This window comes from Callithrix jacchus, chromosome 22, assembly GCF_049354715.1.
Source record: "Callithrix jacchus isolate 240 chromosome 22, calJac240_pri, whole genome shotgun sequence".
Classification (NCBI taxonomy): Eukaryota; Metazoa; Chordata; class Mammalia; order Primates; family Cebidae; genus Callithrix; species Callithrix jacchus.
The window spans coordinates 37,332,518-37,349,274 of record NC_133523.1 but is presented as its reverse complement, the minus strand read 5'-3'; the positions used below and the strand labels follow the sequence as shown (position 1 = coordinate 37,349,274).

Sequence of the window (16,757 nt, the reverse complement as noted above, 5' to 3'; positions counted from 1 at the left end):
AGAGGCACAGAGAGGGCAAGCCACTCGTTCTGAGTTACACCACATGGTGGTGGTGGAGCCCTCACTATAACCACTGTACCCGTCTTCTGCCTGCCCATGACCTGTCACTGCTTACCATGCTGTGAAACTGGGTTGCTGTGAGACGCAGAGGTGGTAGTGTGAGATATCCAAACGTATGTTTCAAATCCAAGTTGAAATTACTTACTTGGGTTCATTCAAATCCCAGCCTGGTCCCTCCTTTGACACTTGTCCACCATAAGACCTGGGCCCAGTCATTCAGCCCTGTGATCTCCCAGTCCAGTCCCCTCTATGCGGGTATCAACCCTATGGTTGATAGGACAACAGCAAGCCCTAGAAAGACTTTTTGGAGTAGAGGCCACGCCCTTCCCCTTGATTTCCCTGATCAGACTCCAACAAACATCTCTAGCTTCATCCCTCTCCACTGCAGAAAACTGGGGGCTGCTCAAAATACCATTTTAAGAAAAAATTCTGAGCCAAGGGGCCAAGCTGGAAATATAAGTGAAACATTTTTAATGTAGAGCGTGGATCCCACAGAGGAGGCCTGTGCAACTTGGCCAGTGGTTGCCAGGAAGGATTGTAGTTCTGCTGCCAGATTCTTTTTTTCTTTCTTTCTAAGAGAAGCCAGAAATGCAATTAAAAAAAAAAAAAAAAAGCAAACTGCCTGGTTTATAACAGTAGGCAATTGATTCAAACATTTAAAACATATCGTGGGTGAAATGAAAAAAGCCTGTGGGCCAGATTCAGCCCTGATCTGCCACTCCTGCCCTGAGCCTGCACATACACTGTTCCCTGTGCTTACAGGCCAGGAGGTGCTCAAGGGCAGGCCCAGACGTGGCTTACTCTAGGTCCCAGCATGGCCTAGGGATTTGCTGAGTGAAAATGGCCCTACATCTGCCATGTGCCCTCCTCCAGGACTTGCACATGCTGTTCCCCTTGGCTGAAATGTTCTTTTCCTCAAGTGGCAAGTTTCCACCAACCTTGAAAAATACAGGGTTGGCAGAACACGGTAGCTCATGCCTGTAATTGCAGCACTTTGGGAGGCCAAGGAGGGAGGATCACTTGAGATCAGGAGTTCGAGGCCAGCCTGGCCAACATGGTGAAACCCCATCTCTACTAAAAATACAAAAATCAGGGTATGGTGGCGCACACCTGTAATCTTAGCTCCTTCAGAGGCTAAGGCAGGAGAATCGTTTGAACCTGGGAAGCAGAGGCTGCAGTGAGCCAAGACTGTGCCATTGTACTCCAAAAAAGGGTGGTCAGATCACCAGGTCAGGAGTTCAAGACTAGTCTGATGAACATGGTGAAACCCTGGTTCATAACAGTAGGCAATTTTGTCTTTACTAAATATACAAAAATTAGCCGAGTGTGGTGGCGTGCACCTGTAATCCCAGCTACTGAGGAGGCTGAGGCAGAAGAAACTCTAGAATCTTGAATCCAGGAGGTGGAGGTTGCAGTGAGCTGAGATCACGCCCACTGCACTCCAGCCTGGGTGACAGAGCGAGACTGTCTCAAAAAAGAAAAAAAAAATAGAAAGAAAAGAAAAGAATGGTCAGGCACAGCGGCTCATGTTTGTAATCCCAGCACTTTGGGAGGCCGAGGCAGGAGGATTACGAGGTCAGAAGTTCAAAATCAGCCTAGCCAATACAGTGAAACCCCATCTCTACCAAAAACGCAAAAATTATCTGGGCGTGGTGGTGAGTGCCTGTAATCCCAGCTACTCAGGAGGCTGAGGCAGGAGAATTGCTTGAACCTGGGAGGCAGAGGTTGAAGTGAGCCAAAATTGCGTGCGCCACTGCACTCCAGCCTGGGCGACAGAGCTAGACTCTGCCAGAAAAGAAAAAGAAAAAAGGAAAGGAAGGGGAGGGGAGGGGAGGGAAGGGAAGGGAAAAGGGAAGGAAGTCCATGTCAGCTCTTCTATGAAGAATTCCCTCCTCACTAGGGCAGTCATTACTCCCTCCTTGGACTGACCCAGCCCCTGCATCTCTCTCACTCTCCTAGACACAACCATTGGAGCTGAGGTTGTGTATGCCCACCACCAAACTGGGAGCCTCATGAGGACAAGGCCTTGGTCTCACTCATTCTGGGGCCCCAGGATCACCAGCACTCAAGGTCAGGTACAGGGTTAGCCACAGTGTACCTATGTGTTGGACTAACTGAAGTCCCAAGTTTTCCCCATCACACTGGCTCCTCAAGCTCTGTGAAGGTAACAAGTGACCTTCCCTTCCACCTTGGACCTAGAACTCAGAGCTAAGGAAAGCTGCTCTCCTGGGTCAGTGACTCACTGAAAATCAAGAGGACCACAGAATTACTTTATTGAGGTCACTGGGAGTACAAGATATCCGTCCCTAGCCCTAGCCTCAACCCCTCCTCAATACAGTCTCATAGGTGGAAAAGACCAGGCTTCCGGACTGTTCCGGGCCACTACCCAGGAGAGACTGGGCAGCGGGGCAGGGGGGCTGGGGCTCCAGTCCAGGACAGAGGTCCGGGGCAACAGGGGTGATGAAGGCTGAGGCATGGGCTGAGGGGTTCCAATCCCCCAGGGCTGAGGAGGGGGTGGCGTGGCTACCAGCCAGATGCTTTTTAGCAAGTCAAATGCTGTTGGGGGACCCAAGGCTGCCCCAGATGGTGAAGACAGTGAGGGCAAAGGGGGTGGCCAGGGACCTCTTGACGGTGCCAGGCTCTCCCTATGCACAGTGGGCACGCTGGAGGAGGGGGGCATGGGGAAGGTAAACTCTTTTGTCCCTTGTTGCTTCCTTTGCCTCTCTTCCTCTGGGACTTGATCAGGGATATTGATCCAGAAGGGTGTCATCCTTCTCTCAGAGCCCCCAGGCTTGGCCCCTGGTACAAAGGAAAGAAGCATAGAGGCCAGGTGAGCTAGAGCAGACAAAGGAAAGGGGAGTGCAGGGGAAAGAGGGAGGCTCACCTGGCAAGGGTGGCTGGCAGCCCTGGAGCACCAGGGCAAGGTCAGGCACACAACCATGGCAGGCCTGCAAGGTGTGCACGATGGCATCCCTGGCATCCTGAACTAGGTTCCTCCGGGGGAAGGCCTGTGGCAAACTCAGCTGGCACTGCAGCTCTGCCAGCAGTTGCCCCATGCTAGGCAACTCTGGGGAACTGGGTGGGCCTGGGCCTGAACCTCCAGGAACCTGGTTCTCTTTGTCCCTGGACTGTGAGATTGGCTTCTGGGCCCTCCCTGGGCTTGGGGAGGGCTTGGCAGAGAGTGTGGGGCTGCCCGGTGCCAGGGTTCCACTGCTAAGCAGCCTTCCAACATCTAGGGATTTCACCTCGTGGTTGAAGAGACCCCGGTGCTCCCGGCTCAGCCGGCCCTGGGTTATGACCACGAGCTTGGAGGCAGTAGGGTCCACAGGTGGATCCTGAATGGCCACAGGAGGATCATGATGGGCTAATGGCCGGCGGCTGCCCAGCAGGGCCTTGTTACGTTCCCGCCTAGTCTTCCGACGGCGGACACGACCAGGTTTCTCAGGCCGCTGGAAAGGCTGGAAGATTGGTCCCCGGGTATCCATGGTGTCCTGAAAGATACAGATAGGATGGCCATCAGCATGCAGATAAGTCAGGGTGAGTAGCAACGTGAATAGGGAGGGCCGGGCGCAGTTGCTCATGCCTGTAATAATAACACTTGAGCAGGCCAAGATGGGCAGATCACTTCAGGTCAGGAGTTCAAGACCAGCCTAGCCAACCTGGCAAAACCTGTCTTTACTAAAAACACAAAAATTGGCTGGGCATGGCGGGGCACACCTGTAATCCCAGCTCCTCAGGAGGCTGAGGCAGGAGAATCACTTGAATCACTTGAACCTAGGAGGCAGAGGTTGCAGTGAATCAAGACTGCACCACTGCACTCCAGTCTGGGCAACTGAGAGAGACTCAGTTGAGTATCACTTGAGGCCAGGAGTTCAAGACCAACCTGAGCTGCAAAGCAAGACCCTCATCTCTACAAAATAAAATTAGCTGGGTGTAGTGGCTCACATCTGTAATCCCAGCACTTTGAGAGGCCAAGGTGAGTGGCCATCTCTACTAAAAATACAAAAATTAGCTGGGTTTGGTGGTGTCCACCTGTAATCCCAGCTACTCGGAAGGCTGAGGCAGGAGAATCGCTTGAACCCAGGAGACGGAGGTTACAGTGATCTGAGATCGTGCCACTGTACTCCAACCTGGACGACAGAGACTCTGTCTCAAAAAAAAAAAAAAAAGAAAGAAAAATTAGCTGGATACAGTGGCCCACACCTGTAGTCCCAGCTATTAGGGAGGCTGAGGTGAAAGGATTGTTTGAGCCCAGGAGTTAGAGGTTACACTGAGCTATGATTGCACCGCTGTGCTCCAGCCTGGGCAACAGTTAGACCTTGTCTCTTAAAAGACAGAAAGGATGATAAGAGAAAAGAAATGAGCAGAGAAAGACTGGGAAAGGTTTGGTCAGATAGGGAATCACAGGGGTGGGATGGAGACAAAGGAGTCACAGTTAATGGGAAGATAAGCCAGGGAATACAGAAAAGTTATTGGGAACAGGGACATGGTAAAATAGTTAAAAGATGGAGGGTGGAGGCCTGGCGCAGTGGCTCACACCTGTAATCCCAGCACTTTGGGAGGCCGAGGCAGGTGGGTCACGAGGTCAAGAGATCGAGACCATCTTGGTCAACATGGTGAAACTCCATCTCTACTAAAAATACAAAAATTTAGCTGGGCATGGTGGCGCGTGCCTGTAATCCCAGCTACTCAGGAGGCTGGGGCAGGAGAATTGCCTGAACCCAGGAGGCAGATGTGGTGAGCCGAGATCCCGCCATGGCACTCCAGCCTATGTAACAAGAGCGGAACACCGTCTCAAAAAAAAAAAAAGTTTAAGACCAGCCTGCCCAACATGGTGAAACCCCGCCTCTACTAAAAATACAAAAATTAGCCGGGCGTGGTGGTGAATGCCTGTAATCCCACCTACTCAGGAGGCTGAGGCAGGAGAATCACTTGAACCTGGAGGCAGAGGTTTCGTGAGCCGAGATCGCGCCACTGTACTCCATCCCAGTCTAGGGGGCAGAACGAGACTCTGTCTTTAAAAAAAGAAAAGATGGAGGGTGGGGAAGGAGTCATGGAACTGGAGGGATTTGGCGGACCAGAAAATGATTCTGGACGGAGAAATCCAGGGATAGAAGAGGTACACAGGAATGCAGAAAGTGGAAAGAGATGGCAGAGAAAGAAAAGCAGAAGAGGGAGAGCAGCAAGAGAAGTCTGGAAAGACTGAGAAAACCTCAAGAGAACAGAAGGGGAGACAGGCCCGATCAGAGACAGGGCCTTGTCACCAAGGAAGTGCCTAGGGTAGTAGAGGAAGCACAGTGGGTGCGACGGTAGTGTGGGGGGCGGGGGGGGGGGCAGAGTGAAGGGAGTGGGGTCTGGTTGGTGGAAGCAGGGTAGGGAAGGGCACCTCTCCTGCCCCAACGAACCCCGGTTCTTCCCACTCCACGCAGCCGTGGGGCGCAATGGCTTCTTTTCTGCCGTGACCCCAGCTCTCTAAGCCACCTGGCGCTGTTCCAGGCCTCGGGCACCCCACACGCATGCGCGTGCCGTTTCCATACCCTTTGGCTTCGTAGCTCTGAGAGGACGGAAGCCCAGAGGCGCGTGCTAGAGAAGTGCCAGTTATAGCCCCGCCCCTCTTAGCCTCGCTTTCAGAAATCTCCCTTTCTTGTTCTTAGCACCTCCCACCCACCAATTGGCTGTGAGGTTCACTAGGTCTGTCCCCTTCCTGAATACTGATTGGTTCAGATAGCTATTGGCGGTCTTTCGAGGGCTAGTTGTGACCAGGCGCGCCAAGCAGAAGGGTCCTGGTAGCCCCCACGCACAGCTATCCCCCAGGCAGCCACAGACATAATCCCTAGAAAATTTATACAGTTGGCCGGCTGTGGTGGCTCACTCCTGTAATCCCAGCACTTTGGGAGGCAGAGGCGGGAGGCTCACTTGAGTCCAAGAGTTCAAGACCGCCCTGGACAACATAGAAGACCCTGACAACAAAAAATTAATTAGTAGGCCAGGCGCAGTGGCTCACGCCTGTAACCCCAGCACTTTGGGAGGCTGAGACAGGCGGATCACAAGATCAGGAGTTTAAGACCAGCCTGCCCAATATGGTGAAACCCTGTCTCCACTAAAATTAACCAGGCATGGTGGTGCGCACCTGTAGTCCCAGCTACTGGGGAGGCTGAGCCAGGAGAATCGCTTGAATCCAGGAAGCGAAGACTGCAGTGAGCCAAGATTGCCTCATTGCACTCCAGCCTGGGTGACAAAGCATGACTCTGTCTCAGAAAATAAATACATTAATAAATATGCTGGGCGCAATGGTTCGTGCCTGTGGTGCCAGCTACTTGGGAGGCTGTGGCAGGAGGATCGCTTAAGCCTAGGAGGTTGAGGCAGCAGTGAGCCGTGATCACGCCCCTGCACTCCAGCCTGAGGGAGAGGGCAAGATCCTGTCTGAGTTAAAAAAAAAAAAAAAAAATTAGGCCGGGCAAAATGGCTCACGACTATAATCCTAGTGACTCAGGAGGGTGAGGCAGGAGAATTGCTTGAACCAGGGAGGTGGAGGTCGCAGTGAGCCTAGATTTCACCACTGCACTCCAGCCTGGGCGACAAAGTAAGACTCCATCTAAAAAAAAAATAGTATACTGTTGTGATTCATAGCTAGGCTTGATTTAAATGCCCAAAATGTCACAGTTGGGCTGTGTGACCTTGAAAATATTTGTAACTGGTCAGACTTAGTTTTCTGACCTATAAAAATGAGATTGGGGCCGGGCGTGGTGGCTCAAGCCTGTAATCCCAGCACTTTGGGAGGCCGAGGTGGGTGGATCACGAGGTCAAGAGATTGAGACCATCCTGGTCAACATGGTAAAACCCGGTCTCTACTAAAAATACAAAAACTTAGCTGGGCATGGTGGCACATGCCTGTAGTCCCAGCTACTCAGGAGGCTGAGGCAGGAGAATTGCCTGAACCCAGGAGGCGGAGGTTTCAGTGAGCCGAGATCACGCCATTGCACTCCAGCCTGGGTAACAAGAGCGAAACTCCCGTCTCAAAAAAAAAAAATTCTTTTCTCTCTCGTTATACCACTAACGTGAAGGCATAATTATGACTTTTTTCTTTCCCTTCCTTTTTTTCTTTTTTTGAGATGAAGACTCAATCTGTCACCCAGGCTGGAGTGCAGTGGCACAATCTCAGCTAACTGCAACCTCCACCTCCCGGGTTTAAGTGATGCTCCTGCCTCAGCCTCCCAGGTAGCTGGGACTACAAGTGCAGACCACCATGCCTGGCTAAGTTTTGTATTTTTAAATAGAGATGGGGTTTCACTATGTTGGTCAGGCTGGTCTTGAACTCCTGACCTCAAGTGATCTGCCCATCTCAGCCTCCCTAAGTGCTGGGATTGCTGGAGTTAGCCACACTGCACCTAGCCGATTATGACTTCTTTTTTGGAGACAGAGACTACTCTGTCACCCAACCTTGAGTGCACTGACACAATCATGGCCCAATGCTGCCTTATCTCCCAGGCTCAAGCAATCCTCCCGCCTCAGTTTTCCTAGTAACTGGGACTACAGGCTCTTGCCTGACTTTTGTTTTGTTTTTTGAGACAGGGTCTCACTGTTACCCAGGCTGGTCTCAAACTCCTAGGCTCAAGCGATCCTCCCACCTCAGGCTCCCCAGTAGCTGAGACTGCAGGCATGCATCCCTGCACCTGGCCCCCTCAGACTTTATTTTTGTAATTAAGACAGAGTCTCACGGTGTCACCCAGTCTGGGCTGCAGTGGCTAGATCTCGACTCATTGCAACCTCTGCCTACCGGACTCAAGCGATTCTCCGGCCTCAGCCTCCCAATTAGCTGGGACAACACGCTTGTGCCACCACACCCAGCTTTTTTTTTTTTTTTTTTTTTTTTTTTTAGTAGAGACAGGGTTTTGCCCTGTTGGCCAGGCTGGTTGACCTCAAGTGATCTGCCCGTGTTGGCCTCCCAAAGTGTTGGGATTACAGGCATAAACCACCTCGCCGGTTTCCTCAGACTTTAAAATCAAGCTCTTCCATGATATTCCCCAGGCCCTAATAAGAAAGTGGTTACCTGTATCTTTTCTTTCTGCTTGTTCAGTCTTCATTATCTTTCAGAGCCAGCAGAGATACTACTCCTAGGAAACCCATAGTCCTTAGAGTCCTTCTCCTCCTCCTCCCCAGAAGACCCTGTCTCTCCCTCAAACACAACTTTGACACCCCCACACCTCTGTGCGTGGATCTGTCTCCCTGAACACACTGGGACGAGGCCAGGAGCTGACCGACTCATTTACTATTCATTCAGCAAGTGCTTATGGAACCACTGTGTGCCCACCCGGTCCCAGAAAAGTGGATTGAAACAGAACATAAACACAATGAGTAAGACTCAGCTGGGCGCAGTGGCTCACGCCTGTAATCCCAGCACTTTGGGAGGCTGAGGCGGGTGGATCACGAGGTCAAGAGATCGAGACCATCCTGGTCAACACGGTGAAACGCCATCTCTACTAAAAATACAAAAAATTAGCTGGGCATGGTGGCGCGTGCCTGTAATCCCAGCCACTCAGGAGGCTGAGGCAGGAGAATTGCCTGAATCCAGGAGGCGGAGGTTGCGGTGAGCCGAGATCGCGCCATTGCACTCCAGCCTGGGTAATGAGCGAAACTCCATCTCAAAAAAAAAGAGTAAGACTCATCTCTATGTCTCAGTATCAATCCACCTCGAAGGAATGAATAATGAGAAGGTCCCACCTGGAGTGGGGCTACAAGAACATGACCAGGACATTTAGCTGGGAGACCCCCGACTTGGTCCCAGAGAAGAGGGAGATCTAAGAAGACACCGAAGTCTGAGATTAATTTGGGGTGGCGTAGGGGAAGAGGCGCGACCCCAGATGCCTTGGCTGTGGATGTAGGTTTCAGAGCAGAGACATACCCGGTCGGCCTGTGGGTTTAGAGAGGGGAGTAGAGACTGCAGATCTGCAAGATGATCTGCGGGAAGGGCGCCAGACTGGACCTGAGCCCTGCAGGCGTCTCTAATTTCCTTTCTCCTTCTGCATCTTCTTCTACCCTCCACGCAGGTCCTATGGTGTCTTGAATGCAAAGATTTCATAGTTTATATTTTATTCCGCGCGCCCGCGCGCACACACACATGGTGTTTTGAGTAGGGGTCCTGTGATGTCTTGAATGCGAAGATTAGTACTTTAGATTTCAACACACACACACACACACACACACGGTGTTGTGAGTAAGGGGAAGCCCACTGGGAGACAGGCTCAATAAAGACCTAGCGCTGCCTTAGGATGGCTCCTTAGAACGGAGCCTTGAATTTTCACATTTTGCCATCTTCCTTTTCTGTCCCCCGCACCAGTAGAAAATGGGAGCGTCTCCTCCTAGCCAGTTGCATTCGAGCCACCCCTTCAAGGGATCCAAGAATGGACTCGTCCACTCGCTCCCCTCACCCCACCAAGTGAATGGGCCACCCGCCCGCTCCCCCTCTCCGCAACAGTAGGTGGTCCCTTCCGCACATTTCACTCTCTACAGCAAATGGTATCTTCCCATTTGCTAGAAAGACGGCTAGGTTTTCCCCGCCCACTCTCGACTCATCAGGTAGCTTGCCCCTCCCCGTGACCGGTGGGTGGTTTCTCCCTCCTCCCCGCTTTGGGAGCTGGATGGTCTCGCCTCTCTCTCCCACCAGCCCGTGCCGGGTGCGCTGCCCGGGAGTCAGCGGCCCGAGCGGGAAACGCCGGACGAGCCCACTGTGCGGCCGTCGTGGGGGAAACGAGGGTTCCCGATTCCGCCTCCCTTCTGAGTGAAGGTTTCAGTCCCTGGAGAGGAGGCGGCGCCCTGTATCGGCCTTCGTCCTCCGCGGGTGTGCGAGCGTTGGGACGGTCCTTTGTTGCCTAGAAGGGTAGAAGTGGGCGTGGCGGAGCCAGCTCGGTCCAGAAGACTCCCGGGTCGACCCCACTCGCTCATCCTGCAGGAGCTGCGGCGCCAAGATGAGCGGAGAGGAGAACCCAGCCAGCAAGCCCACGCCGGTGCAGGACGTGCAGGGCGACGGGCGCTGGATGTCCCTGGTGAGCGTTCTTACTTGGGATATTGAGGAGTCCGGGGTGCGGGGATCACTCAAGAGAACGGCTGGTTCCTGCCACTCTCACTACCTGATTGGGAAACTGAAGGCAGTTGGGGCGGTGCTGCCTAAGGGCAGGGCGGGGCGGGCCCTGGAGCTAGCGAGCCACCGACTCCCTCTCACGCGCTCCCGCAGCACCATCGCTTCGTCGCTGACAGCAAAGATAAGGAACCCGAAGTCGTCTTCATCGGGGACTCCTTGGTCCAGCTAATGCACCAGTGCGAGGTGAGGCCCATCCCTCTCCGCCTGCCCTATCCGGCCCCGTGCCCATGCTGATACATCTGGATCAGAACCCAGGGCAGGTGGGGTAGGTATTATGGGGGTACCCGGATTGACCTGAGGTAGCCTGAGGCTCCGAGGGTCTTGGTGAGAAGGTAATGTATGCCTTGGTTTTATCAGATTGGATTTGTGTATGTATAATGTACTAAAACCTACAATGAGGCCTTCCTGCCATAGTCTTGCCTAAAGTGAGGCTCTTTCTTGTTTGCTTTAAGTAGTGCACAGCCCTCTTGGGATTACACAAAGCTATAGTCACTTTACAGGAAGTGAAGGTCAATTCTAATGGCACTCCACAAAGAGGGCTCAATCATAGTAATATCTTTCCACTAAGCATGTTCAACTGTAATAGCTTTCCTCAAAATAAGTTTCAACTGTAGTGCCATTGGTTCAATGCATGACTCAGACTGGATTTTCATAAAGTTAGTCTTGCTTCTATGGGATTTGTTTTGTTTTTTTTTTGTTTGTTTGTTGGTTGGTTGGTTGATTTTTGAGACAGGGTCTTGCTTTGTTACCTATTTATTTATTTTTTGAGACAGAGTTTCGCTCTTGTGGCCCAGGCTGGCATGCAGTGGTATGATATCTGTTCACTGCAAACTCTACCCCCTGGGTTCGAGCGATCCTCCCACCTCAGCTTCCCAAGTAGTTGGGACTACAGGTGCACAACGCTACATACCCAGCTAATTTTTGTAGAGATGGGGTTTTGCCATGTTGCCCAGTTTGGTCTTGAACTCCTGGGCTCAAGCACAACTCTAGGCCAGGTGTGGTCACTCACGCCTGTAATGCCAGCACTTTGGAAGGCCAAGGCAGGTGGGTCACCTGAGGTCAGGAATTTGAGACCAGCCTGGCCAACATGGCGAAACCACGTCTTTACTAAAAATACTAAATTAGCTGGGCATAATGGCACATGACTATAGTCCCAGCTACTCGGGAGGCTGAGGCAGGAGAATCACTGGAGGCTGGGAGGCGGAGGTTGAAGTATGCCAAGATCCCGTCACGGCCCTTCAGCCTGGGCAACAGAGACTTGTCTCGAAAAATAAAATGAAATAAAAATAAATAAATAAAAATAAAGTGATAGTGAAAGACTCAATTGGTTTTTTTTTTTTTTGAGATGGAGTCTCAGCCTGTCACCCAGGATGGAGTGCAGTGGCACGATCTCCACTCAGTGCAACCTCCGCCTCCTGGGTTCAAGTGCTTTCTCCTGCCTCAGCCTTCAGAGTAACTGGGACTACAGGCACGCGCCACCACACCCGGCTAATTTTTTTGTATTTTTAGTAGAGACAAGGTTTTACTGTGTTAGCCAGGATGATCTCTATCTCCTTACCTCGTGATCTACCTGCCTCAGCCTCCCAAAGTGCTGGGATTATAGGCATGAGCCACCACGCCCGGCCTTAATCAATTTCTATAAAGTGAGGTTCAGCCGTGCTGGAGTATGCTCCAGGTGAAATTTTAAAAGACTGCTTCCATGAAGTAAGGTTCTTCCATATGGCATTTGGTTAACACTTGGACAGAGGGTGATTGTCCATGCGGACAGTGCCCCGTGCCCATACCACTTCTTACCCACAGATCTGGCGGGAGCTCTTTTCTCCTCTGCATGCACTTAACTTTGGCATCGGTGGCGACAGCACACAGCATGTACTGTGGCGGCTGGAGAATGGGGAGCTGGAACACATCCGGCCCAAGGTGAGCAGGGCTTGGGTGGGGCTCTAAAACGTCTTTTGCCTGTCCCCTCACTGCCACTTCATGTCTTTCTTTCCACAGATTGTGGTGGTCTGGGTGGGCACCAACAACCATGGACACACAGCAGAGCAGGTGACTGGTGGCATCAAGGCCATTGTGCAGCTGGTGAATGAGCGGCAGCCGCAGGCCCGGGTCGTGGTGCTGGTGAGCGGCTGGGAGGGTGGGAAAGGAAGAATGGCAGCGGTCTGGGACCCCCTCAGATATAGCCACAGTTGGCACAGTTCTAGGCAAGTTGGCATAGAGCAGTGGCTTTCAGGCAGAACCTCACGTTGGCTACACCCTTCAGAGTGGCTGTGGTTGAGAATGTGCTAAGAGAGCAAGAGCAATTAGACTTTTTTTTTTTTTTTTTTTTTGAGACAGAGTCTCGCTCTGTCTCCAGGCTGGAGTGCAGTGGCACAATCTCGGCTCACTGCAACCTCTGCGTTCCGGGTTTAAGTGATTCTTCTTCCTCAGCCTCCCAAGTAGCTGGTACTACAGGTGCATGCCATGCCCAGCTCCAGTTACCGGTTTTTTGCCCAGGGATGCCTTGAGACTTTGGGGGTCTCAAAAATGGTTGGGCACGGTGGCTCATGCCTGTAATCCCAACACTTTGGGAGGCCAAGACGGGTGGGTCACAAGGTCAGGAGATCAAGACCATCCTCGCCAACATGGTGAAACCCCTCTAAAATACTAAATACAAAATACTAAAATAGAAAAATTACCTGGGCATGATGCTGTGTGCCTGTAGTCCCAGCTCAGGAGGCTGAGGCAGGAGAATTGCTTGAATCTGGGAGGCAGAGATTGCAATGAACCAAGATCATGCCAATGTACTCCAGCTTGGCAACAGAGCCAGACCCCATCTCAAAAAAAAAAGATTAGTTGGGCATGCTGGTGCTCGCCTGAAATCCCAGCTATTGGGAGGCTAAGGCAGGAGAATTGCTTGAACACAGGAGGCAGAGGTTGCAGTGAACCAAGGTCACGCCACTGCACTCCAGCCTGGGCAACAGACAGAGACTCCATCTCAAAAAAAAGACAAACCCAAAAATGGTTGGGCATAGTGGCTCATGCCTATACTCCCAGCACTTTCAGAGGCTAAGGTGGGAGGATTGCTTGAGCCCAGGAGTTCAGGACCAGCCTGGGATACAGCAAGACATTGTCTCTACTAAAAATTGTTAAAAATTAGCTGGGCAGGCCGGGCATGGTGGCTCAAGCCTGTAATCTCAGCACTTTGGGAGGCCAAAGCAGGTGGATTATGAGGTCAGGAGTTCAAGACCAGTCTGGCCAAGATGTTAAAACCCCATCTCTACTAGAAATTCAAAAATTAGCCAGGCGTGGTGGCAGGCGCCTGTAATCACAGCACTTTGGGATGATCACCTGAGGTTGGGAGTTCGAGATCAACCTGGCCAACATGGAAAAAGCCTGTCTCTACTAAAGATACAAAATAAGCCAGGTGTGGTGGCGCATGCCTGTAATCCCAGCTCCTTGGGAGGCTAAGGCAGGAGAATCACTTGAACCCGGGAGGCGGAGGTTGCAGTGAGCTGAGACAGAGCCATTGCACTCCAGCCTGGGCAGCAAGAGTGAAAGTGTCTCAAAAAAAAAAAAAAAAAAAAAATTGGCCGGGCGCTGTGGCTCACACCTGTAATCCCAGCACTTTGGGAGGCCGAGGCAGGTGGATCACGAGGTCAAGAGATCAAGACCATCCTGGTCAAATGGTGAAACTTTGTCTCTACTAAAAATACAAAAAATTAGCTGGGCATGGTGGTGCACGCCTGTAATCCCAGCTACTGGGGAGGCTGAGGCAGGAGAATTGCCTGAACCCAGGAGGTGGAGGTTGCAGTGAGCCGAGATTGCGCCATTGCACTCCAGCCTGGGTAACAAGAGCGAAACTCCGTCTCAAAATATAAAATAAAATAAAATAATTTTAAAAAGAATTAGCTGGGCATGATGGTTCGAAAAACCTGTAATCCCAGGTACTTGGGAGGATGAAGTGGGAGGATCATACTTGAGCCCAGGAATTCAGTGTTAGAGTAAACTGTGATTATGCCACCGCACTCCAGCCTGGGTGACAGAGTGACACCCTGACTCACCAGAAACAAAAGAAAAATCCTCCAAAAACCTCTTTGAGTATACCAAAAGTTGTCAGGCATTCCTGGGGTAAATCTAGGCTCCATCATTTGTAGGTAGCTAGGACACTTCCTCCTCTGAAAGAGGGGATTGACCCCTTGCCGTGAGCCATGATGTTATTTTATTTTTTATTTTTTTGAGACAGTCTTGCTCTGTTGCCCAGATAAGAGTGTAGTGGTGTGATCTTGGCTCACTGCAACCTCCTCCTCCTGGATTCAAGTGATTCTCCTGCCTCAGCCTCCCGAGTAGCGGGGACTGCAGGTACACTCCATCACTCCCGGCTAATCTTTGTAGTTTTAGTAGAGATGGGACTTTACATGTTGGCCAGGCTGGTCTCAAACTCCTGACCTCATGTGATCCACCTGCCTCAGCCTCTCAAAGTACTGGGATTACAGGCATAAGCGACCGCACCTGGCCTATTTATTTATTTGAGACAGGATCTGGCTCTGTTACCCGGGCTGGAGTGCAGTGGCATGATCTCAGCTCATTACAACCTCTGCTTCAAAGGCTCAAGTGATCTCCCACCTCAGCCTCCCAAGTAGCTATGACTACAGGTACACGCTATCATGTCCAGCTAATTTTTGTATATTTTTGGTACAGATGGGATTTCACCATGTTGCCCAGGTTGGTCTAGAACTCCTGGGCTCAAGTGATCCATCCAGCTCTGCCTCCCATCATGCTGGGATTACAGGTGGAAGCCACTGTACCCAGCCAGTATCAACGTTTTTCTAAGTGATGCTTGGAAAGAGGCTAAACCCAGAAGTCTCTTGCTGAATTGGGGCTAAGATATGGTATTTAGGAACTACCCTTCCATCCTACCACCCACTTGCCTATCCCTAGCATTTGCTGCAGCTGGAAACTTCATGGTTGGGGGTAGAGGACAGGTTGGCACAGAAAACAGGATACCCAAATGCTCATTTCCTTACTACTCCTGGTGTTCCTGTTCAGGGCCTGCTTCCACGAGGCCAGCATCCCAACCCACTTCGGGAGAAGAACCAACGGGTGAATGAGCTGGTACGGGCAGCACTGGCTGGCCACCCTCGGGCCCACTTCTTAGATGCCGACCCTGGCTTTGTGCACTCAGATGGTACCATCAGCCACCATGACATGTATGATTACCTGCATCTCAGCCGCCTGGGCTACACACCTGTCTGCCGGACCCTGCACTCCCTGCTTCTGCGTCTGCTGGCCCAAGACCAGGGCCAAGGTGCTCCCCTGCCAGAGCCCACACCCTAAGCATCCTGCTGCCCTCCCACATTAAACTCTCCTTCCTCCGTCTGCTGCTTCCTGCTTTATGGTCAAGCCTGTCTGGGTACCACCACTAGTCCTTACCCTGATCTGTGACCCTGCGGTACTGCAAGGTGGTGTTTTTTAAGACAGGGTCTCTGTCACCCAGGCTGGAGTACGGTGGTGAGACCATGGCCCACTGCAGCCTCAACCTCTTAGGCTCAAGCGATCCACCCTCCTCAGCCTCCTGAATACCTGGGACTACAGGTGTGTGCCACTGCATCCAGCTGGTTGTATTTTTTTGGAGGCATTTTGCCCTGTTCCCCAAGCTGGTCTGACTCCTGAGCTGAAGCAATCCACCCGCCTCGGCCTCCCAGAGTGCTAGGATTACAGATATGAGCCACTGTACCTGGCTGTGGTTCTATTTCTGCCCAGGGCAGGCATCACTGATACATTAAGACACTGTTCTTGTGGTTAGGTTAATTTTCACAATAGAATGTTTCAGGCAGGTGCTACCAATCAGTCAACACTAGGCAAGACCAGCTTGCCAGCACTACCCTACAGCACCAAGGTCAAGAATTCTGTGAACACAGGGACCCGGTACTGTGAAGCCCACCCTACCCTGCCCCTCCATCTCTGCATACACTGTTGCCCCAACTGGAAATTTCTAGTGCTCCAGCTGTAGCTTAGATGCCACTTCTACAGAGGTATCCTGACCCTCCCACCCTTAGTTGTCATCCCTCCACACACTGTATCTGTCATCTCAGGTGGGCACTGTGTCTACATGCTGAGTGGGAGGGGTGTCAGCCAGGGGAGGCTACAAGCTACTGCAGTGCTGACCCAGGCAACATGGGGGCAGTAAGGGTCACAAGGAGGACCCTCGTCTCCTGCCACCCACTGCCACCTCTGGACTAGGACTTTTGGGGGCCTGTTTCCTGAATACAAATGACACCAGAGACTGAGGGTAAACCATCTGGTGGCATCTTGCCTCAGGCCTTCCCCAAGCTCATGCAGTCCAATGGCTGAGAACAGGGCCCAAAAGCATTGAGGCTCCCTGAGCACATGGGCTCCTAAACTGGGAGGGGCTGCCTGGTCCACATGTCAGGGACCTGGCCCATGGGGTCCCTCTGATGTTGGAGGTAGTCCTCCTGGTATTGCTCCCCCAACCTCATGGAAAGTCTACAGCTCCATGACAACTGAGGACAGTTATGAGCCACTGTATAACCAACAGCCCTCCCCGTTAAGAGCCCAAAGC

General features: G+C 52.0%; 2 protein-coding genes across 9 annotated transcripts; one reads left to right on the top strand and one right to left on the bottom strand.

The window, feature by feature from the left end:
* Nucleotides 1-2,309: 2,309 nt before the first annotated feature.
* On the bottom strand, nt 2,310-9,167 carry PRR19 (proline rich 19). 6 transcript variants are annotated; one of them, XM_078359791.1, is made up of 3 exons: nt 8,963-9,167; nt 2,945-3,551; nt 2,310-2,859 (listed from the first exon to the last, which is right to left on the bottom strand). In XM_078359791.1, exons 1-3 carry the CDS (start codon nt 9,137-9,139, stop codon nt 2,390-2,392), a joined length of 1,254 nt encoding a protein of 417 aa, XP_078215917.1. In that variant the 5' UTR covers nt 9,140-9,167; the 3' UTR covers nt 2,310-2,389. The 6 variants fall into 6 exon arrangements, with proteins under 6 accessions (XP_078215917.1, XP_035140487.1, XP_017823413.2 ...); XM_035284596.3 differs by lacking the exon at nt 8,963-9,167 and adding an exon at nt 5,598-5,624; XM_017967924.4 differs by lacking the exon at nt 8,963-9,167 and adding an exon at nt 5,447-5,616.
* Nucleotides 9,168-9,511: 344 nt separating this feature from the next.
* Nucleotides 9,512-15,553, top strand: PAFAH1B3 (platelet activating factor acetylhydrolase 1b catalytic subunit 3). 3 transcript variants are annotated; one of them, XM_002762194.5, is made up of 6 exons: nt 9,512-9,636; nt 10,010-10,103; nt 10,292-10,381; nt 11,999-12,115; nt 12,194-12,316; nt 15,224-15,553. In XM_002762194.5, exons 2-6 carry the CDS (start codon nt 10,026-10,028, stop codon nt 15,509-15,511), a joined length of 696 nt encoding a protein of 231 aa, XP_002762240.1. In that variant the 5' UTR covers nt 9,512-9,636; nt 10,010-10,025; the 3' UTR covers nt 15,512-15,553. The 3 variants fall into 3 exon arrangements, with proteins under 3 accessions (XP_002762240.1, XP_008986360.1, XP_008986359.1); XM_008988112.4 differs by lacking the exon at nt 9,512-9,636 and adding an exon at nt 9,663-9,898; XM_008988111.5 differs by lacking the exon at nt 9,512-9,636 and having other exon boundaries at nt 9,663-10,103.
* The last annotated feature ends 1,204 nt before the right edge of the window (nt 15,554-16,757 follow it).

Bases quoted from the DNA above. Each gene is read 5' to 3' on its own strand.
- PAFAH1B3 (XM_002762194.5), top strand. From the start codon at position 10,026: ATGAGCGGAGAGGAGAACCCAGCCAGCAAGCCCACGCCGGTGCAGGAC. The intron at 10,104-10,291 runs GTGAGCGTTCTT...GCGCTCCCGCAG, and splicing joins ACGGGCGCTGGATGTCCCTG to CACCATCGCTTCGTCGCTGA. The intron at 12,116-12,193 runs GTGAGCAGGGCT...TTCTTTCCACAG, and splicing joins TGGAACACATCCGGCCCAAG to ATTGTGGTGGTCTGGGTGGG.
- PRR19 (XM_078359791.1), bottom strand. From the start codon at position 9,139: ATGAAATCTTTGCATTCAAGACACCATAGGACCTGCGTGGAGGGTAGA. The intron at 3,552-8,962 runs GTATGTCTCTGC...TGTATCTTTCAG, and splicing joins TAAACCCACAGGCCGACCGG to GACACCATGGATACCCGGGG. The intron at 2,860-2,944 runs GTGAGCCTCCCT...CCTTTGTACCAG, and splicing joins CTGCCAGCCACCCTTGCCAG to GGGCCAAGCCTGGGGGCTCT.